Consider the following 21,554-nt stretch of genomic DNA (forward strand, 5'->3'; position numbering starts at 1 on the left):
TGCTTTCGATAGCTTACGAAAACGATACTTGATACATAAACGGTTAAAAGAGTTAGAGAACGTTATATAGACGACTCCGACGGCAATTTAGAAAAGTGGAAAATAATTTGACTTAATTTTCATTTCCGTCCATGGGAATTCAAACTTGATTGTACAGCTTTGTAGATTTTATGTGTTAACTCATTACTAGTCAACATGTTGGTACAAGAACCTGTCCAGGTTAGTAGTGTGTCATCATATTTAATAATGAAGTTGTACTGTAAGGGTGTATCAAAGATGTCTCTTTGCGTGTCAGTTTTTATTTTATTCTATAACGACTGGCTTTTGAAAATATTTAGGCGGCTATCTGGCATTGTCTTAATCATTACAATTACTGGAATGCTACATTTCTTGCTGAGAAACTCCAGGATGAAAGTATGTGTATCTAGTCTAATCATTTGGTAATTAGCACTTACAATATTTAATATTTCACTTCTGTTTCCTTTCAGTTAATAATGAAGAAAGCTTGTATCTACTGGCCACTTGTTATTATCGGTCAGGGAAAGCAAATCAAGCACGAAGCTTACTGCAATCAAAAGGAACTCAGTCTCCACAATGCCAATACTTGTTAGCCAAATGTTGCTTAGATCTGAACAAGTATGTTATTATTTTCGTTGGAAAAAATAGCAGATTGGATAATTTAAATTTTTTTAGGCTGGCGGAAGCAGAAGGAACACTGATGGGTGGAAATATTTTCAAGCAAAAGTCTTTGGATGATGTTGTAGCTGAATATGGAGATGCTGCTGCCTTTGCCCTAGTTTTATTGGGTCAAGTCTACATGCAGACAGAACGAAAGTTCAAGGCTATTGAAGTACTCAATAGAGCACTTAAGCTTAATCCATTTTTGTGGGCTGCTTTTGAGCTCCTATGTCGCTTGGGTGAAAAACCAGATGCTGAAGATGTCTTTCAGCTAGATGGATTAGAGAATTTCTCTCATTGTCATGGGACAAATCCAATTGCTTCGCTGATCACTGCTCAGATCAATCAGTCAAATGATGCAACTACCAAAGCACACATCCAGGAACCAATGTCTGTCGACCAAATTTCCACCCCAATACTTCAGATCCCTTCAGCTGATGTTAGTATAGTGAATACAAGGTAACAGACTTTATATAAATATATAAACAAGTATATGGAGAACTGGTTAAAACTTCTTGTGTAATATATGAATTTAAATATTTACAGCACTCCACTACCATGTGTGCCTCTTATCCATCACAATATACCTAATTTGACTCCAGACGATCAAATGATACCTTCAATACCGTTGACGAGTACCATGGCTCCAACACGTTCCAGGGCACGATCGTTCCGGCTTCGATCAGTTTTCAAAGCTGGTCAAGCTCTATCACCCATGTCTCCCAAGTATGAAGTTTTGCTTTCAAACTGTGATCATATAACGTAAACTATAACTTTACTATAGTTTCGGTATCATTCCTTTGGATACATCATCGGCAAGCGATGCGTCTCAAAGTTCAATGGTATATCTGTGTCCGTCGCTTGCGCCTTCGGTAGCCGAAACAAAAGAAACAAAGATAATGCCTAAGCGGGTAAGACAAAAACATTTTCTAATGGGTAACATAGTATATTCATCCTGTTTTCGATTTTTTGTGTTGTAGTTGGGGGGCCGGCGCGAAACAGCTAGCGCTGCCCCAAGTGTTCCTTCACGTATGGGAGTTTTCTGCCAATCAGGAAATACAGCTACACCAACGCTCTCGTCCCCGCCGGCTGCGAATGTCAGAAGAAGCACGCGCCTCTACAGGTTCAATTTATTCTTTCTATGCTAGTTAGTACGGGATAAATTTGTTTTTGATTATTCTCACTGAATTACAGCTCGAACAATTCAGTAAAAGAAAATAATAAGAGCAGTTCACGTTTCGTCGTACCCAAGTTGCCCCTGAAGCGCAGCAAATCTAAGCTAACAAAAAGTGATACGCCAGAAAGTGGATTAGCGCCAATCAGCGATTTCCAAGAATTGATCGGAAAATTAGATAAAGAGGACGAGAAACCAGGATTACAACCCAGTTACATAACCTCTGCACAGACACCACCGACCAATTTAGTTCATGAGGCGGTCCAGATGCAAAAGCAGTCGGCGGAGGGACTAATGTCGCTTCTTCGGATTGTAGGGAAGGCCTTTTCACACCTGACATCCTACGAGTCTCGCCAAGCAATTGATACTGTGGAATGGCTTTCGGCGCGCCACAAAAGATCAAGCTGGGTTCTCTCTCTAATGGCGAAAGCTTACTTTGAGCTTGCCGACTACAAGCAGGCAACAAGGTTACCTAAACACTTTCGCTGGTCGCATCTAAACAAAAAACTTACAATCGATTTTTGTTTTTGTTTTTGTTTTTTTCTTTCTCTCTTTCTTTCTTTCTTTCTTTCCTTTCTTCCTTCAAGGCTGTTCCAAGAAGTACGAGAAATGGAGCCGTATCGAACTGATTTGATGGAGTATTATAGTACTGCTCTCTGGCATCTTCAGCAAGAAGTATCGCTTTCAGCGTTAGCCCAGGATATGCTTGAGCAGGACAAAATGTCAGCTGCGACATGGTGCTGTGCCGGAAATTGTTTGGATTTACAGAAAGACCGGGAACAAGCGCTGAAGTTTTTTCAGCGAGCAATCCAAGTTGATCCGAAATTTGCCTACGCGTACACTCTTTTGGGTCATCAGTACCTAGCTCTCGAAGAAACGGAGAAAGCCATGGATTGCTTCAAAAATGCTGTCAGAGTTGACCCTATTCATTATAATGGATGGTAAATTTTCTGATAGCATCTCGAATCCTCGTTCATTTATCCATTTTCAAAAATTGTATATTGAACTAAGGTACGGTATGGGAATAATCTACTATAAACAAGAGCGTTATTCCATGGCGGAGTTTTACTTCAAGAAGGCCTTGGACATCAATAAAAATAGTCCAGTGCTTAAGTGCCACGTTGCTATTGTGGAACACGCACTCCAGAGGACCGATAAGGCCCTGCAAATGCTCAATTCAGCACTGGCAGTAGAAGAACGTAATCCGCTCTGCAAGTTCCACCGTGCTTCTATTTACTTCGCCTGTGATCGCCTCGACGAAGCATTGGCAGAACTGCATGAATTAAAGGAAATAGCTCCGCGAGAAGCTCTCGTTTACTATCTAATGGGCAATGTATGAGACTAGCTTAGCAGAGCCTTGCTTCTTATATTTTCTTATTAGCGTTTTACACATTCTGCTTCATCAGGTTTACAAGAAAAGAAATGAAACTCATCTGGCGCTAACCAATTTTAGCTGGGCCAACGATTTGGATCCTAAAGGAGCAAGTGGTGCTAGACGTCATATCAAAGAGGTAATTGACCCCACTTCCAGTCTGAGTCTTGTTCCAGTTAGTGGAATCTCCCAAGAACCACATCAAGCCTCCATCAGCAACGATCAAGGTACAGCATTTTTTCCATTTAATTCTCCTTATCATAATTACAAACTTTGAAATGTTGAGTTTTACATTTTCTCACGTTTAAATTACCAATAGATGAGGGCAGTACCGTGGAAGGAGGCAATCACTCAGGAGCTAGTAACAATTTTTCAAACGAGTCTCTGGAAATGCCACCGTTGCCCACAATGGATAGTGGCGATGGTGATCATTTCTACAATACAACTGAATAGCTAGCGGTTGCAAGTGCTTGTATTTCTCTAGCCTGGGGGTGTCATTTGTTTAACTGTACGAAAGCAGTGAAAAACTATCAGAATTTCGTTTTTTTTTTTAATTGCGGATCACAGGCTTGAACGAATAATATAGTTTAGGTTCGCAATTGAGATTGTCTACTGGCCGTTTGATGTTCATTATATGGGCCTAACTTTGTTTTTGCGTGTGAACATCGTAAAATGGGAAAAAACATGGATTCGGTTCGAGCGGGTCACTTGCCAGCTTTGTTAAGTGTTTGACGTATTTAGCGTTTTTTTTTTTTTTTTCATCATATGCATACTCTTTAGGGATAATAGTCTAAGCTTGCTGTAAGAAGTAACATTGTTCCGGCTCGCCCAATTTTAGATTCTGTTACAGCAACGTTCGGAATCTTATTCGTTTTCTCGCGCTTCTTTTTTTGTAAACGTTTGCACGAACAAAATTACGGAAAATAATGTGTAAATCTGGAAAAATTTATTTAGCTCGAAATATAAAGACGTTGTTCCAACTTCCAATACCTGACTTATTGCAATTACAGCTTGAGCCGTTTAATTTCATCGGCACGGAAATCAGTCCTGAGAGTAAATGTAGAACAAGAGACTAAGTAAAGTATCAGATTAGACTGGTAATAGCGAAAACCTACCTCAGCATCAAAATTTCTCGTACTTCTTGCGGTGTTAACCGCCATGTTACCGTCCCGGCATTAGGGCCCCAATATTCAGATATTTCTGCCAGAGTTTCAATGTTCAATATTGTGACTATTTGTGTCAACCGAGTGAATCGGTCACGTATAGTCCATGTCGTTGTTGTGCTTAAATAAGTTATCAACGCTCTTATTTCCTTGTCTAGCTGTAAAGCGCCTAGCTGCAGGATATTTTAAGAGGCCAGTAAATGCATTTTGTTCGGAAACATCGGTTGGTTAACCTTACCCTGTTAAAAGCAGTTTTGAAGATGACTTTCTCAAACTGTTGAGCGACTTGTGATGTGAGCGTCCCAATTAAGGTTTGGTAATTATTGACAGTTAAGGAATCTTTAAAGCCACTCATGAATCCGTCTAAATGGAGATTTAGTTCCTGGATAAATGGATCTTGGGCTTCATAACAGCTGAACTCCTCCTATTCGCATAAAAGGTCACACCCATTTAGAAAAAAAAAACAAATAAATTTAATATGAAGGTGGAAATGGACTCTACCTCGTCAATTACGTGGTTGACAGAAAGAAGCTGGTCAACCCATGGCTTAATACGAGGCTTAATGGCTGAAGATTTTAGCTGCTCGTGGCCGAAATCTAATAAGTGACGGAATTTACTTTTTGATGTTTGAAATCCAGCCAGGCACGACTTTATTTTTTCTTGGTCACGACTCATCATGGTGCTTCCAAGGTTAATTTGGATTTCATGAGAAACATTTTTATCCAATGTTTCAATGCATTCTATGCTAGTTTCAATATTGTTGAGTGCTGTCTAAATTTCAATATATAATACATATATAATGCAGATAAGAATCAAAGTTTAAAAAGACACCGTGAACATGTAGAATAACTACGGAAAGGGTAAGTTACCAAGAAGTTCGCTTTGGTTTTTTCTGTATCAGATGGCTGGAGTCTTATCGATCCTTGTTGGAGTGAGCTCTGTATAGCGTTATAGGCCTGCGTTAAATCCAAATAGCCAGATGGAAATCCCAGCTTACACTGCTGTTGGAATACCAAGGCGTAATCTTCTTCCAAGAGGGTACACGCATTGTTGATGACAGCGCAAATGCTATCAATACTGCAGCTAGTCAGACTTCGTCTAAGAATTTTTGAAATTTAAAAATGCAAAAATATTTAGTATACATGAAGTTTAGTACCTAATTGATTTTTTTACTAAAAAGAAGACATCATCGACTATACTAGAGGTTAAAGAACCTTCTACGGCCGTATCCATTGCAACGGCTTTCGAGACGCTTTCGACAAGAAAATAACGCTCCAGCATAATGTAATGGCCAAGAAGCTCTTGGACAGCACGGTTAATTCCAGTTTTATTCTGCAACAACTTTTCGAATTCGTTCATTCGAAGATCACGAGTCTGTTCTTCTGTAATTCCAACTTCAAGATCATTCTGGAAAGAATTATTGATTTTTCATGATTATAGCTTATGGATCGCAGATAATTTTGTAAAAACGAAAAAAGTAAATGTAACTACCGCCACTCTCCGGCGAAGAAAACGTAGATAAAGCACTGTTCGAGAACTAAGGAGAGTAAGCTCAGCAAGAACGGCATCCAAAATCCTAGGATCGCATTTCTCGTGTAATGCTTTGTTACTAAAAAAGAAGTAAAGATAAATAGTTTTAGAAACCGTTTCTGGTTGGCAGGTGCTTACGCGTTTGATAGTACTTCCGATACCAGATGGATTTGCTTGTCAAGCTGCCGAGAGCGACGAAATTCCACTAATATTTGATTTGCTTGTTTATCGCATTCTGGTTGTAAATATTCCACTACTTGAAGAAGACGACCAGGACCTAGAAATCATATTACATTCTAAGGTGGCGTCTAATAGCATACAAACTCTCTATACTAAAATCAATATAACATAACACGTTGTCACACCGTAATAGGTTTCCACTAATGGCTGGTGGATTTCAATAATGCGAGCCACGCTTTCCAGAAGAACAGTTAGTGTGTCGGCAAAATAAACATTTGCCCTCACACTGGTGGATTCTCCATCAGCTTGCCTCAGACTTTTTTGAGTTTTTTCTTTCAACTGAAAAATATATGTAAACATTATGTAATTTACTGATTTGCTACAGTACAGTTTATTTTAACCTGTGCCGCAAGATAGCTGCCAAACTTTGAAATTCCTTCTTCGTGCATGTTAAGAAGAGGAAATATTTTAAAAAATCTTTCAACAGATGCAGCATCAGTGTCTCTAACAGCTTCATCAAACTTCTGTTGGAGGACTTTACAAAGCTGAGCTTGTGCCTCATGTAACAGTACAAGGGAACTGTCCACAGTAGGACCTTCAAGATGTAATTAACATAATGAAGGAAGATAATACAATATTGTAATTTAGTTCTTGCCTTGGGCAATGTCTCCAGCTGTTAGCTTCAGGGTAGTTTCATCGATGGATAAAAATCTATGGACATGTGCAGCAGCTTTTTCAAAGTCCTCATTTTTCATAGCTGAGATTACACCTTCTCGACAAAGTTGTAGGTCCAGTAGATCATTCACCCGCTTTTGGCATTCTGAAACTCTACCCTTTTTTATTGAAAAATCATCAAGAAGCATTACTACCAATATTTTGGACAGCATTTGACTGGGAATACCTTGGCAATATCAAGTTCTCTCACTTTAGCACTCACATTTTCTGCAAGTGTGCAAGTGAAATGTATCATTCCTGATAGGTGTTTTGCATCACTTTTCACAGATTTGAGACGAGGGACGAGTAGGGAAACATTCCGCAGTTTTGCTTCTATGTCACATTGCTGACCCATCAGTAAGTCAAGCTTTTCTGTAATTCTAATCTGAGTCAAGAAAAAGTCATGTTATTTCAAATTTTACCAATACTTAATTTTTGTAATGACAATACTTCTTCCAAATTCAAACGTTGATATTGTTCTTGAATATTACTAAGCGAGTTCATGATATTTAATGCTCGTTCCAAACAAAGAGGGAAAAAAAAGGGGGAGAGGAAGAGAAGGAAAGGGGGGGAAAAAAAAAAAAAAAAAAAAAAATTTTTTTTCCCCTCCCCTCCTATTTTAAATTATAAAAAAAAATAAATTTAATAAAAAAAATAAAAAAAAAAAAAAAAATTTAAAAAAAAAAAAAAAAAAAAAAAAAAATTAATAATTAAAAATTAATTTAAAAAAAAAATAAAAAAAAAAAAAAAAAAAAAAAAAAAAATTTTTTTCCCTTTTTTTCCCTTTTTCCCTTTTTCCTTTTCTTTTTTTTTCAAAAAAAAAAAAAAAAAAAAAAAAAAAAAAAAATAAAAAAAAAAAAAAAAAAAAAAAAAAAAAAAAAAAAAAAAAAAAAAAAAAAAAAAAAAAAAAAAAAAAAAAAAAAAAAAAAAAAAAAATAAAAAAAAAAATTAAAAAAAAAAAAAAAAATAAAAAAAAAAAAAAAAAAAAAAAAAAAAAAAAAAAAAAAAATAAAAAAAATAATTTTATTTTTTTTTTTTTTTTCCAATCCTTTTTTTTTTTTTTTTTTTTTTTTTTTTTTTTTTTTTATTTTTTTTTTTTACACAACTTAAGAGTGTATACGTCAACTTGTTTTTGTTGACGATCGTCAGAGACATCTAACGCTGTCTAAAAAATCATCATAGTAAGAAAAATAGTACCAGTGCCCGTGCAACATGGGGCGCGTCAAGTGGTAAATCAGACGAATCCTGATTTTCCATTAAGCCTCGCTTACACTAGAGGTTTTTTAAACTTTTAAGCTTTTAATTTTAAAAAGTTATGGTCTTAAGCTTTTAAGTTTCTGCAACATGGTCTCCACGTACGTACGGAGAGGTCCGTACCAGAAAACGGCACCATTTCCAGGGTTTTCATTGGCTCAGTGGGATGGTCACGTGACCATCCTTTCAAGCCACGCAGTGGTGGATAGGCGCCGAAATTTCAGCAGCCGCCGTCGCATTTGAACCGGCAATTGTTTTTTTTTCCTCGTTTGTTGTCATTTTCGTTTTTAATGGCGGCCTGCTGTCATTTAAAATGAATAAATATATTACTTTTAGAAAAGGGCCGACCTCTCGTGAAGAGAACGATGGAATTTATAGATTCGGCTGGGAAACTTGTCGATAAAGGTATAATTATATTCTTATATCATCATGTTCATCATGATCTCATATTCATATATTATGTTTCCCTCGTACAAAACGTGTTTTAAATACTCTTTTTTACTTTTTCAGCTTTTTTGCTTTTTTAGATAAACTGACACGAGAGTTTGGTACCTTCTCAAACAGGCATAATTTCAATCTAATTAATTGTATCTGAGATTTTTTTACCAGATTTTTTTACTAACAGGGTTTGTACAACTTCAATCTGGATAAAAGTAGATTGAATTCTAATAGATTGAACTCCTTCTATATTTACTGCAGGAGCCCTCACTTTTTGCCGTAGCAAAACTGTTGGCAACTGCTCTTGTAAATCTGAACAGGGTAGAAGTTCTTTGGCATCCTGTAACAAATCACCTGCTTGAAGTCATCATCCACCCACTTAACCGCTTGAGAGCATGGGGAATAGATGTCATTACTAGGTTAGTTAGATCAGTAATTCAATATGATTATTCTACCCCTTTAAAAGAAAACCAGGTAACTCTCCGAAACAGTTGGGCTATTTTTGTTTAGGCAGTTGAAGAATAGTGAACTCTATCCCTTATTAATTTTACAGAGATTGCAGACATTGTTAATATCACCATTAAATGAGCTGTCTAGTACCAGTTTTACAGACATGCAGCTAAAGCAAGTTGATTGTGTGCTCCATTTGCTGCACAGCTCTGGTGACATAATCTCTTTTGGATGGCCCTTGTTTCTTAATATTATAGGAGCTACCAACAATTCTCAAGAGTAACAATGAACATGGCATTCTTTGTCGTTGAGGCTAATTTTTTTAACGCTTGCATCACTACTTGGAGGTCGGCATATAATATCCAATACTAATCGATAGAATATCCAAATTGTTCTTGATGAACTGTACGTGTGTCAAGTGTTCTGTGAAGCTTGACTCTCCGGGTGAGAGTGGGCTTCCAGAATAAGACGAGATAGAGAGGGGAATTTTAGGTAGACTTACAGTGTGCGCATAGTGACAACTAGCGGCGGTAGAGTAGAACGCGGCGGGTCGGGGCACAAAACAGTTTATTCAACACAACACTTACGCTTACAAAATTAAAAGAACTTGTCGAGTTGAGCACTAGAAAAAGACTGAATTCGTCAGGGTTTTGGGGAAACATTTTATACGGGAAAACAAGGTCAGTTTAATTTAACATACGGGGAAAGGTAGAGAATATTTTAGTGTAAATTTAACACTAAAGTGTAAAAAAGGTACCGGGTAAGGGTTTTCGGGTTAGGGTTCTCCGTGGGAACCAAGGTCGCACATCGGAGGTGTGAAATCGGCGGTGGTAAAAAGGTTCGCGGCTGGACGTTCCTTACATACCTTACGGCCGTGAAAGATTGCGTCCCGCAATCATGTTGCAGGGTTTAGGGGAAGAGTGGTTTCACTGTCGAACGAGTGGTACCCCGAAGTTTCGCTCGGGGAATCGGATATATATTGATCATAGTTAACAGTTCCTTCTTCAGCATGCGACACATGTATACACGACAAAAACTTTTTTGACTATCTTCTTGGCGGGCGTATTGACGACCATGGCCGTAGCCCTGCGCGTCTTTCCGGTCTGGCTGGCTGTGCCAACTCTTCGTCGCCCTGGTCTGGCGGCGTGAATCCGAAAAATGGGTTTGAGATGTTCATTTCATTTTCATCTGTCGGGAGGTCTAGGGAAAACGCCTCCAGAGGGTAAGAGGACTCGGCTGTGTCGTCTTCTACCGGTGTGAGCTCTTCTTCCTCTTCTTCTTCAATTACTTGTCTTGCGGGATTTAGCCGGAGGTCTTCAAAGTCGGGACAGGGGTCGTCCCTCCAGATCATAGCTTCTAGCAGTGGTTTGATTCGGTTGGTGTGAACTAGCTGCGGGGCCGTACCTGGTGTTGCCTGTATCTCCACTGTGTGGTTCGGGTTAATTTTGGTCACTCGATACGGGCCTTGGTATCTGGGATTTAGTTTACGGCTGGTCCGGGTTTGACGGTTCGTACGTCGAGGAGTACTTTATCCCCTATTTGGTATTCGAACGTTTTAGCTCGTTTGTTGTATTGTTCCTTTTGCTGTGTTCTTGCTTTCTCTAGATTTTCCTTTACGAGGTCAAAAGCCTTAAGGAGGCGTTTCATGGTTTGGCTCTTGTAGTCTTGCGGTGTAATAGGATCGGAGGAGGTTGGCTGTAACCATCGGTCGATAGGCATGACTGCGTCCCGTCCATGATTCAGGAAATACGGTGTTTCGTGCGTCGAAGAGTTGATTGAATGACGATAAGCGAATGCTACGTGTCCCAACATGTCTTCCCAGTCTTCGTATCCTTCGGAGATGTACTTTCTTAGCATTTCTACGACGGTTTTATTGAAACGTTCGGTTAATCCATTGGTTTGTGGATGGTACGCGGTGGTGGTGCAGTGTTTGATGCGGAGAGCCTTGCAGAGTTCGTTGAATAGCTCTGATGTAAAATTCGTGCCACGGTCTGAGATGATTACCCGAGGAGGGCCATGGTAGTTTATGACTTTGTCCACTAGGGCCTTACATGTTGTTACTGCGGTTTGGTCTGGAAGCGCCACGACCTCCACCCATTTGGTAAAGTAATCTGTTATCACAAGTATGTGGTTATTTCCTTCGAAGGATGTAGGGTTAATAGGGCCCAAGAAATCTAGTCCTAATGTTTCGAATGGGGCTTGGGCGGGTTGGAGCGAATGTAGAAGCGCTCTGTTGTCTGATCGTCGTTGTCGAGCGCACGTTTCACATTTCTGGCAGTATTCTTTAACGTCTTCGAGCATGCTTGGCCAATAATACTTATCACGTAACCTCTGGCAGGTTCTTCGGTAAGCGAGGTGGCCAGAAAGCGGTGAGTCGTGATATTCTTCCACTAGCACCTGTCGTAGGGATGCTGGTACCACCACTTGTTTCTGCACAAATTGTCGCCTCTTTTCGGAGTGAGGCGTGTACAACCTGCATAATATGCCATCCTCGACGGTAAATAGTTCGATTTCTCTTGCCCAGGTTGGCCTTTGTCGTCGATCTTCTTCCCATAAAAGCCCATTTTCTAGGTAAGCCTGGATGTCTTGGCATAAGGGGTCGTTCCTCTGTTCTTGTGTTATACTATCGGCGTCTTTGGGCTGCACTTGCATGGCTGCCACTGGTATCCGTGATAGGAAGTCAGCGTTTTCGTTTACCCGTCCTGGCCGATATCGTACCGTGTATTTTAGGTTACCGAGCATTATCGACCATCTGCCTAGTCTCCCTGTTTCGTCCTTGAAGGTCTGAAGCCATTGCAGGGGCCGGTGATCGCTTACTATCACGAAGGGTTCGTCTTGTAGGTAATATTTGAAACGTTTTATCCCGAATATCAGGGCTGCTGCTTCTTTTTCTACCGTTGAGTATTTTCTTTCACTGTCGTTAAGATGTCTGCTGGCATACGCAATTGGCTTGTCCTTTCGTCAATTTCTTGAGATAGGACGGCACCGAGTCCGTGATCGCTTGCGTCCGTGAAGATTATGAACTCTTTACCAAAATCCGGGTATGACAGCACTGGTTCTGTTATCAGGCTCTTCCTGAGGGCTTCAAAGGCTTTTTCCTCCTCCAATCCCCATTTGATCTCATCTTTGGGTTGCCCTTTTGACTGTACTAGCAGGGGGTGTGCTATGGTTGAAAATTTCTCGATGAACCGACGGTAGTATGAGGCTAGTCCTAGGAATGATTGAAGTTCTCTCACGGTGCATGGGCGCTTGTAATTGGCTATTGCTTCAATTTTTGTTGGGTCGGGGGCTACTCCTTCGGCTGATATGATGTGGCCAAGATAATTTACCTTCTCTTGCAAGAATTTGCATTTAGATAACTTGAGTTTTAAGTTAGCTCTCTCCAATAGTCCAAAAATTTCTCGCAGGTGCAGAACGTGTTCTTCGATGGTTTTGGAAAATACTATAATGTCGTCTAAGTAAACGAGGCAACTTTTACCGAGGACGCTTGTTAACACAAAATTCATCAAACGTTGAAATGTTCCTGGGGCGTTTGTTAGCCCGAATGCTAATCTATTCCATTCGTACAAATTATTGTCCACAATAAAAGCTGTCTTTTCTTTGGATTGCTCATCCATCTCTATTTGCCAGTACCCTGAAGCGAGATCTAAGGTTGAGAATAGTTTCTGTCCTTGCAGGAGGTCCAGTACGTCGTCAATTCTTGGCAGCGGAAATGAGTCTTTTTTCGTGATGGAATTTAGTTTCCTGTAGTCGATACACAGTCTTTCTTCTCCCGATTTTTTCCGTACCAAAACAATGGGCGATGCCCAAGGAGAAACAGATGGTCGTATAATCTTGTGTCTGAGTAGTTCTTGGATGATTTCCTCCGCGACTTCTTTTTGTCGTGGGGAGTTCCGATAGGGCCGTGAGCGGAGTGGTCCTTTGCCTTGCGTGTCGATCGTGTGCTTGACTAGTCCTGTCTTTCCGAGATCTTCTGTTTTGAAAGCAAACAGATGGGCGTGATTTTCGAGGAGCTCTAGTAGGGCTTGTTTTTCTTTGCTCGGAATTTCTGCCAGGGCTTCGTCGAAGACGTTGGGGTCAGTCGGCGTGTTTTGGTAGGAGCAGGAGGCAACTGTGTGCTGCGTTTTTTCTTCGGTGAAGACTACTGTACCTAATACTTGAAAGGCTGGTATCGTGATTTGTTTGTCGGTCTCGTTGATGATGACGATGCGAAATAATCCATTCCCTTGTTTCTTCGAAACGAAGGGGTCAAGGCGGACTCCCTTCGGGAGTTCTGGAGCTGGTATAAATGAACAGGCGATGTTCGGGGGTAGCTTTCCGCCCCCGTTCGCTCTCCACCACTTGGGCTGTGTATGGAGGAATAGTGATTTTGCGCGGAGTTATCATAACGGGCTCATGAGTAGGTTGATCCGATTTTCTCATCCGATAAATCGTCTTCTCACTGCCGTTGAAGATGAACTTGTGACCGTAGAGTGCGTCTAAACCTAGTACGCAGTTCTCGGTAATATCGTCCACTACGATGAACGATTGAACTAGGAGATCGGGACTTTCTTCGTCCACTAGCTGAAATTGAAGGGTTACTGTACCCAGGGTTTTTAAGCGCCTGTTATTTATATCAAATAGCTCTACCGCTACTTCTGGAGAAAAATTCACTACGTTTCCACCGAGTGCCGAGTATAAATTGTTGTTTAGTAAGCTTTGTCCTGCACCACTGTCGAAAAGGGCTTCGAATGTTACTTCCCCTGCTTTTAGTGTTATTCTTGGAGGTCTGACTTTATTTTGCACACTTCTTACGTATTGGCGGGGCTTAGGATCGTTTCCACCGTTTGGCCCGACATGTCTATCGGTGGTTACTCGTTTAACTGTCCGGTTGCGGTGTTATTTGTTGGAGGGTTGTTTGCAGTAGGTGGTGGGTATTGCGGCGTTTGTTGCTGCTGCGGTCTTGGGGGCTGATTATAATAGTCCCTCGGCGGTGGATTGTTTGGAGGTTGCTGCCCTGATGACGGGTGGTTTCCGGGAGCGCGACAGGAATTGCGGTTGTGTCCCCTACGTTCGCATATTTCGCACACTAGTCTCATCTGGTATTGCCTCGCTGCACAGTTATTGGTGTCGTGTCCGTACATGTTGTGGTATGTACAGAATTTATCGGACGTGTCGTATTGCCCTCGTCCTTTCCGCCCCCCCGTTCGCTCTCCACCACTTGGGCTGTGTATGGAGGAATAGTGATTTTGCGCGGAGTTATCATAACGGGCTCATGAGTAGGTTGATCCGATTTTCTCATCCGATCTCATCCAGGAGACCAGAGCGAAGGGAGCCGAGAAAGGCTCCCTTCGCTCTGGTCTCCTCGTTTCGGCGTTCTTGGCGAGTTCCGATCTAATTACTTCCCTCATGAGGTCGGAGATGTCCTTTGCTTCGTCTTCTTTCCTTGCTAGGGGCCCTGCTGCGTCTCCTGTGCCTGGGTTTTCTCTTGAATTTATGATTTCCAGAGCTGAATCGTGTCGTTCTGCTGTCTCGATCATCTGGTCGAATGAGGGGAAATCCTTGCAGAATAGTCGATCGTGAAGTTGGGGGGCTAGTCCGTTCATGAATTTATCCCTGCTCAACTGTTCGATTACTTCGTGGCTTACGTTCGGGTAGCCTCCTCTTGCAAGTTTCTGGATTCGGTGTGCGAAGTTCCTGATTGATTCTCCAGGTTCCCTTTTGCAGCTGTTGAACGAGGTTCGGTATTTGTGTTCCATGTTTTTTCCCATGAATCTTTCTTTGAGCGCTCGCTTGAGGGTTTCATAGCAGGTTGCTTCGACTGGGTGATCGAGTTGGTACTGTTCCAAGAAGTCTCCTGCTGGACCCACTAGTTTGGATCGGAGATATTTAATTTTTTTGGGTTCTTCGAAATCGCCAATGTCCAAGGTATTTTCGAAATGCCTTAGCCAGGAGTTGAAGTCGGCGTTGTTTCCTGGGGTGGAGAATACGCTAATTTGTGTCAGCAGCCGGGTTGCTTGTATATCTAGTTCGCTGATTGTTGATTGGTGGTGTCTGTAGTGACTCACTACAGACACCACCAATCAACCAAAAATCCAGACAAAACCTTTTTAGTCATATGAAAAGTGTGCACCCAGGATTGCTTCTATCATTTAAAGCTGCTTGTCAGCAAAGTAGTCATACCATTACCACCCCAACCAAAAGAAAACCAGCATCTGATTGTGATGAGGTTGAGGATGCGGAAATTCAAAGTCGTCAAGCCACACTGGAAGAAGCATTTCAGCCAAAATCTGCGAAGAAAAGTAAGATTTCTTTTATACTCCTCAAGAAGAGTTTGATGGATATGTACTGGACTACATCATTGAAGGATTGCTTCCACTCAAGCATGTTGATTCTCCTGCGTTCATAAAACTGATGAGATGTGTCTCACCCGGTATTATTTAAAATTTATTTTATGAAAAAGTTCTTTTATTTGATTCGTTTTTTGTTTGTTTCATAGAACATAAGGTTATGTGTCGACAAACTCTTTCAAAACGATTACAAGCTAGATATCTTGAAGCTAAAGAAAAACTTGTTGCCCATTTAATGACACTGAAGGCAGTCTGCACTACAGCTGATTGCTGGTCAGCAAGAGGGAAGTCTTATGTTGGTGTGACATGCCATTGGATTGATCCCAAAAAGCTCAAGAGAATCAGTGTTTGTTTAGCCATTCGTAGAATCTTTGGTCGGCACACATATGATCTGCTGGGGAAAACTTTAGAGTCCATCAATATGGAGTTTGGAATAGACGATATTACTGTGCTAACTCTCACGGATTCTGGATCGAATTTTTTAAAGGCATTCAGACTTTTTGGTGCTCATGGGACTGAGACACAATTGGAAACGGACGAAGAAGAGGACGATGACGCTGTGGTATTTAATTTGAAAATATAATAAAAGCATAAATTTTAATGTTTTCTAATTTGAAAGGTTGGAACTGATCTCGAATTTTTGTTACTTGATTACGATGATGCCGACGATCGGTACAAGTTACCGTGGCATTGTAAATGTGTTGCCCATTTGTTGAACTTGCTTGCTCGCAAAGACGCAGAAAAGGCTTTAGAAACTCCTGCTTTCAAGCTAGCATCTGATTCAGCATTAACAAAGCTCCAGTCTTTGTTTAATAAACAAAGTAGGTCGGACCAGCAAAGTGAAAAAGTGAAAGAGTTACTTGGTACCTAGACAAAAACATTCAATTTTATTTCAAGCAGTAATTGTAATTTTCGCCCAGGTGTTTTATTTGTCATTCCAAATGCCACCCGTTGGAATGCGTGGTATGATGCCATTTGTCACGTGAAAAAAATTGCCGAGGGTAAGAACGGAAGGAAAAATTTAAAATCTGTTTGCGAAGCATTGAAAGTCACACCCCTCAATTCTACGGATTACCAATTTATTTCGGAATATGTTGAGGTGATGAAGCCCATTGCTATCGGTCTAGATCTATTGCAGGGAGAACACAACGTTTCTTCTGGAAATGTTTTGCCATCAATCGTTGTCATTAGAAACTCGTTAAATTCCCTAAAACGTAATCATTTAGAAGGTGCTAACCAACTTTTAGTAGCTCTTACTCTTGTTGACGCACTATTGGCTGGATTAGAAAAGAGATTTGGTAATTTGTTCAATGTAGAACACTTTCAATTAGCTGCCGTGCTACATCCCCAATTTAAATTTAATTGGCTTGGGAACAGCGAAAAGGATCTGAAGCTTCGAAAAAAATAGTATCTAAAGTAGAAGTCCTTTTACAAGATCTAACCGTGCCGACCAACACCAAAGAAACCAGTCCTACAGAGTCTCATGACTTTTACGCATCTCTACGCCAAGCAGCTGAATATCAGCAGCCACTCTCTAATGGAAACATTGAATTAACAAAGTATCTAAATGAAAAAACGACATCTGATATACAAAGTCTCAACTCCTTCCCAAACTTAAAAACATTGTTTTGTAAATATAATGCCGGAATTCCATCTTCCGCTGCTGTTGAGAGATTGTTTTCTCTTGGTGGTCGTGTATTGACCCCTACCCGAACTCTTTTAAGTGATACTCATTTTGAAATTATCGTGTTTTTAAAATCAAATTATTCTTTTCTGTCGAGCTTGTCAGCCCGCCAGTTTCCTCTACAACATCCATTTTTGTCTGCTACAGAAAGTAAACACGTCTACAAAAAAATTAATAATAAATAAAGTACAGTCTATATCGAGGTCAAATAAAAATTACAAGATTACCTGATAACGAAGGAATTTCGTGATCCAATTATGAATGGAAAGAAAGATAATTTCAATGGAAAAAATTAAACTAAAACTACAACGGGCGAAACTCCGTAAGCCGCCATGCAAAAACTGTTACTAGTTTGTGTCCAATTTTTTTTTCACAATTAATCGAACTGGCAGCTTCGGACGTTAGCCAACTCTATAGATATCCTCGACCCTATTGACAAAAGTAAAAAAAATATTCCTTTTTTCATTTTTTTTCTATTAACATTTATTCCAAAACTTTTATAGAAATAGATAGATTTTGATGAGAGCTATCGATATCTGTAAAATTTATTTAATTTGGACTTTTCCATTGACTCTTCCGCAAAAAATTATTTAAGTTTTACATTAATCAGGGAGGTGGGAGTTACCCGATTCCTGTGAAACCGCACCGACCTTAACAAAAAATTGTAAACCGGTTTACTACCTTAGTAAAAAATTTTAATGTAATAATTTTGAACAAATATAAGATAGATGTTATCAAGAGCTATCCATTCCTGCAATTTTTTTCAAATATAGAGCTTATAGTTTGCCGATTATAATTCATTTAGATTCAGGATCCGTCAAACCACACCGATAAAAATATCCAATCGGTTTACTACTCGGTTAGGTATTTGTTAAACAAACATTTAACGGAAGTGGATAGCCCCCATCATCGGCTATCCATTTCTGTAAAATTTGTTTATTTAGACCTAATATTTTTACCTATGAAGCTATTTTAGTTTTTTGTACTAAGATAGAGGGATTACCCGAGACACGTTAAACCGCACCGTCCTGCCTACCTGGAAAATAGCTGATGGGTCATTACTCGGGTAGGTGTAATAATTGTGTAATAATTGAAAAAAATATATAAAGTTAAAAGGCATTGGATTACGGAAAGAAAACAGAAAAAAATAAACAATAAACATAAATAATAACAAATAATGAAAAAAAAGGTGACGCCATGTTTAACTAGTCAATGTTTCTCATTGGTCAATCAGGACCACGTGACTAGTGTGCGATTTGTTATTGTTTTCGTTCGATGATGACTTACATTTCTGAGTTGTTTACAAATCGTGTGATTAATAGTTTGACTCCTTTCGTTGTGTAATTGTTATTTGATTAACCTAAAGGCGATTTTTCTACGAAAATGCCACCGAAGAATTCACGTGTACATAAAAGATCAGTGTCGGCTTTGTCCAATGCGTCTAACGTCAGTACACAAAGCACAATTAGCATTGAATTTTACGACAGTGCAGATGTAAGTGCTGAAATGCAATCAACAAATCAAGCAAATAGTCTTGCAGGTCAGTTCTCTTCTCAATTCCAGTTCTGTGAGGAAAAATTAAGTAATTTAACAAAAACTTGTCCACAGGCACATCTACATCAACCTCATGTTCTCAGTCTACAGAATATAATCACATTTTAATTTTCAGAGTGAACTGATAAATAAAAATAATTACAGAAATGGATAGCCGATGATGAGGGCTATCCACTTCTGTTCAATAGAGGCAATTCACATCGCGGTTTCGCGTGTCAATTGTTTCGATGTCCGCCATTTTCTCTGGTTGTTTATGTCATGTTTTGCGCAGTGTTCTGCCGAATAAGGAAAAAATTTATTTGAATATGAATACGAATGAAATGAAAATTGAATCGAATAAAGAATAAGAATAAAGAATAAAAATAAAAAATGAAGAATAAAGAATAAAGAATAAAAATAAAATTTATTTTTATTCGTCTTTCGAATAAATTTTCGAATAAATTTTCGAATAAAATAAATTCTAATGATTTTCTTAATTTAAGGATGATGTTTCGATTTTTGAATCATAAAATTAAAAGCAATTAATAATAAATAATTAAGCAAGTGATTTCTTTATTTTGGTGACACAGCCAGTCCAATCAAATCAAACAAAAAAAACTTCAAAATCAACGGAATCCAGATTCATGGAACAGTAGAAAATGGAAACGGAAAAAAATTGAAACAAGTCCAAATTAATACGTAAACGTAACAGCTTAGTTTTATACTTTAAGTTCTTCCAGAAGTAGTATCACTAATTCAAGAGTGTGCTAGTAGCAGACAATTATTGGCCTCATGACATTTTCAATGGCTAAACGGAAAAAATAACTCCAAACAAAAGAGCAACGGCTAGCGGAAACAAAGATTTTTAAACTTAGAGGAACTTTATTTTTTATTCGATTTTTCCATTTAAATTTTGGATAATCGAATAAAAAATAAAAATAAAATACAGGTAAAAAATATTCGAGAATAAAGAATAAGAATAAATCGAATAAAAATTTATTCGAAATAAAGAATAAGATTTTATTCGTATTCTTATTCAGAATACGTTTTTTATTCGAAAGAGCTTTATTCGGCAGAACACTGGTTTTGCGTTGTCTGTATTGGCTGAAAGTGTTATTTCCCAATACAAAGTGGATTTTGTGAATCAGTGTTTAATTTTTTTCAATTTTTTTTGTGTCAGTTAATTGCTACGTATCTTAGTTAGTATGTGTAGCAATTTCTGTTTCCAGATCACATTTCTTGTATTTTTTAAAAAATCTTTTCTGTAGGGCTGTCAGAAGATAAACGTAAGTATGCAGCAAAACTATTAATAGTAGGTTGTGATTGCCCCTATACAATTCACGAAGAGTATTGGTGCAATGGACTTAGCATCGCAGGAAAAATGCCACTGGTAACCAATCTTGATTTGGTAAATTACCTGCTATGTTCCAAGTCTCCATACACGCATGAAGATTTAAAGGCTTACAAGGGCCTTGAGACCTACAAGAGATTTATCGATGAGGGAATTGGATCATTTTGTGCAATCAGTCTTTTAAACAAAATTTTTTTTATGAAAGCGAAGGTTATTACTCTTCATTTGTTTATTTGTAACATTACTATACCATATAACTTTTTGTTGTCATAACGTATGAATAAATTATACTTCATAATTTGTATTACCTCTTTGAACATTTAAAATTACTCTTCTTGACTCTCTATCCATGGCTGACTTAGCGTTAACATACACTTTGTCAAGATTCAGGGATGGGGCCCAGTCTGGGTGTGTTTCTCCAGTGTACTAAAAAGGTTTTCCTGTGTGATTTCAAATAGAAGAATTAGATAGACACATTCACTATTAATAAATTTGTCGAGACTTACCTAGAACAAAATGTGCATTACAAACTCTAATGTTATTTGTTTTTGCAACCCGGGGCACAACAATATTGAAAACCCATGACAGCCCTACAGAAAAGATTTTTTTAAAAATACAAGAAATGTGATCTGGAAACAGAAATTGCTACACATACTAACCAAGATACGTAGCAATTAACTGACACAAAAAAAAATTCCAAAAAATTAAACACTGATTCACAAAATCCACTTTGTATTGGGAAATAACACTTTCAGCCAATACAAACAACGCAAAACATGACATAAACAACCAGAGAAAATGGCGGACATCGAAACAATTGACATGCGAAACCGCGATGTGAATTGCCTCTATTTTTGCTAAAAAAATACCGAACCGAGTAGTAAACCGCTTGGATATATTTGTCAGTGTGGTTTGACGGATCGTGAAACTAAATGAATTATAATCGGTAAACTATAAGCTCTATATTTCAAAAAAATTGCATGAATGGATAGCTCTTGATAATGTCTGTTCATCTGTGCAAAATTATTACATTAAAAATTTTTACTAGGGTAGTAAACCGATTTACAATTTTTTGTTTAGGTCGGTGCGGTTTGACGGGTATCGGGTAACCCCTATCTCCCTGATATTTGTAAAACTTAAATAATTTTTTGTGGAAAAACTATAAGTCCAAATTTAAAAAATTTTACAGATGTCGATAGCCCTCATTAAAAGCAATCCATTTCTGTAAAAATTATGAAAAAATATTCATAAACAAAAACTTGAGACAAGATATGTTTTTATAGTTTTTGCGCTCTATAGATATACTCTACCCTATTGACAAAAGTCAAAAATATAATCCTTTTTTAATTTTTTTGTCTGTGAACATTCGTTCAAAAACTTTTATGGAAATAGATAGATCTTGATGAGTGCTATCTTTTTCTGTAAAATTTATTTGATTTTGACTTAAAGACATTATTGGACCACGCAGAAAATGCATTTGTCGACAGATGGCAGTTTATAATTTATTAATTATTTTATGTTTATAACGCCACTGGGTGTGTGTGTTATAAAGTATATGTGCCTTCGAGATTTATGTGGGGCTGCGTGGGCTGAACCGTCGAAAAATCTAACGTTTTCCGCTTCTCCCCATGACAGCATAAAAAAAAAAAAAAAAACACACCCCCCCTCGTCATTTGTAAACAAACACAAATTAAAAATTAACAA

The 21,554-nt window shown here is 38.7% G+C and overlaps 3 protein-coding genes and 3 long non-coding RNA genes across 10 annotated transcripts; 4 read left to right on the forward strand and 2 right to left on the reverse strand.

The window, feature by feature from the left end:
* Positions 1-46: 46 nt before the first annotated feature.
* LOC116919611 (cell division cycle protein 27 homolog) lies at positions 47-4,211 on the forward strand. The gene is made up of 12 exons (XM_032925623.2): positions 47-219; positions 339-414; positions 489-636; positions 694-1,137; positions 1,225-1,404; positions 1,463-1,589; positions 1,659-1,801; positions 1,873-2,319; positions 2,440-2,793; positions 2,864-3,185; positions 3,259-3,451; positions 3,544-4,211. The coding sequence occupies exons 1-12, from the start codon at positions 196-198 to the stop codon at positions 3,675-3,677; spliced, it is 2,592 nt and encodes an 863-aa protein (XP_032781514.2). The 5' UTR covers positions 47-195; the 3' UTR covers positions 3,678-4,211.
* Positions 4,156-7,973, reverse strand: LOC116919612 (conserved oligomeric Golgi complex subunit 4). 3 transcript variants are annotated; one of them, XM_045170715.1, is made up of 14 exons: positions 7,911-7,971; positions 7,262-7,333; positions 6,999-7,196; positions 6,867-6,930; positions 6,499-6,692; positions 6,283-6,436; positions 6,056-6,194; positions 5,879-5,996; positions 5,544-5,794; positions 5,257-5,485; positions 4,889-5,158; positions 4,626-4,811; positions 4,340-4,560; positions 4,156-4,271 (listed from the first exon to the last, which is right to left on the reverse strand). In XM_045170715.1, exons 2-14 carry the CDS (start codon positions 7,313-7,315, stop codon positions 4,229-4,231), a joined length of 2,121 nt encoding a protein of 706 aa, XP_045026650.1. In that variant the 5' UTR covers positions 7,316-7,333; positions 7,911-7,971; the 3' UTR covers positions 4,156-4,228. The 3 variants fall into 3 exon arrangements, with proteins under 3 accessions (XP_045026650.1, XP_032781515.2, XP_032781517.2); XM_032925624.2 differs by having other exon boundaries at positions 6,753-6,930; positions 7,911-7,968; XM_032925626.2 differs by lacking the exon at positions 5,879-5,996 and having other exon boundaries at positions 6,070-6,194; positions 7,911-7,973.
* A 280-nt stretch (positions 7,974-8,253) lies between these two features.
* On the forward strand, positions 8,254-9,231 carry LOC123470457. Of its 3 annotated transcripts, none has more exons than XR_006644097.1 (4): positions 8,254-8,470; positions 8,576-8,691; positions 8,765-8,977; positions 9,057-9,231. It is a non-coding gene; the product is annotated as an uncharacterized LOC123470457 (long non-coding RNA). The 3 variants fall into 3 exon arrangements; XR_006644098.1 differs by having other exon boundaries at positions 8,256-8,470; positions 8,765-8,922; XR_006644096.1 differs by having other exon boundaries at positions 8,265-8,470; positions 8,765-9,231.
* Positions 9,232-15,002: 5,771 nt separating this feature from the next.
* On the forward strand, positions 15,003-17,068 carry LOC123470456. The gene is made up of 5 exons (XM_045170720.1): positions 15,003-15,234; positions 15,300-15,365; positions 15,432-15,844; positions 15,902-16,145; positions 16,203-17,068. The coding sequence occupies exons 1-5, from the start codon at positions 15,051-15,053 to the stop codon at positions 16,688-16,690; spliced, it is 1,395 nt and encodes a 464-aa protein (XP_045026655.1). The 5' UTR covers positions 15,003-15,050; the 3' UTR covers positions 16,691-17,068.
* Positions 17,069-19,642: 2,574 nt separating this feature from the next.
* LOC123470459 lies at positions 19,643-19,963 on the forward strand. The gene is made up of 2 exons (XR_006644100.1): positions 19,643-19,702; positions 19,768-19,963. It is a non-coding gene; the product is annotated as an uncharacterized LOC123470459 (long non-coding RNA).
* LOC123470460 lies at positions 19,716-20,220 on the reverse strand. Its single transcript, XR_006644101.1, has 2 exons — positions 20,159-20,220; positions 19,716-19,978 (listed from the first exon to the last, which is right to left on the reverse strand). It is a non-coding gene; the product is annotated as an uncharacterized LOC123470460 (long non-coding RNA).
* Between the last annotated feature and the right edge of the window lie 1,334 nt (positions 20,221-21,554).

Source organism: Daphnia magna, linkage group LG3 (assembly GCF_020631705.1).
Source record: "Daphnia magna isolate NIES linkage group LG3, ASM2063170v1.1, whole genome shotgun sequence".
Classification (NCBI taxonomy): Eukaryota; Metazoa; Arthropoda; class Branchiopoda; order Diplostraca; family Daphniidae; genus Daphnia; species Daphnia magna.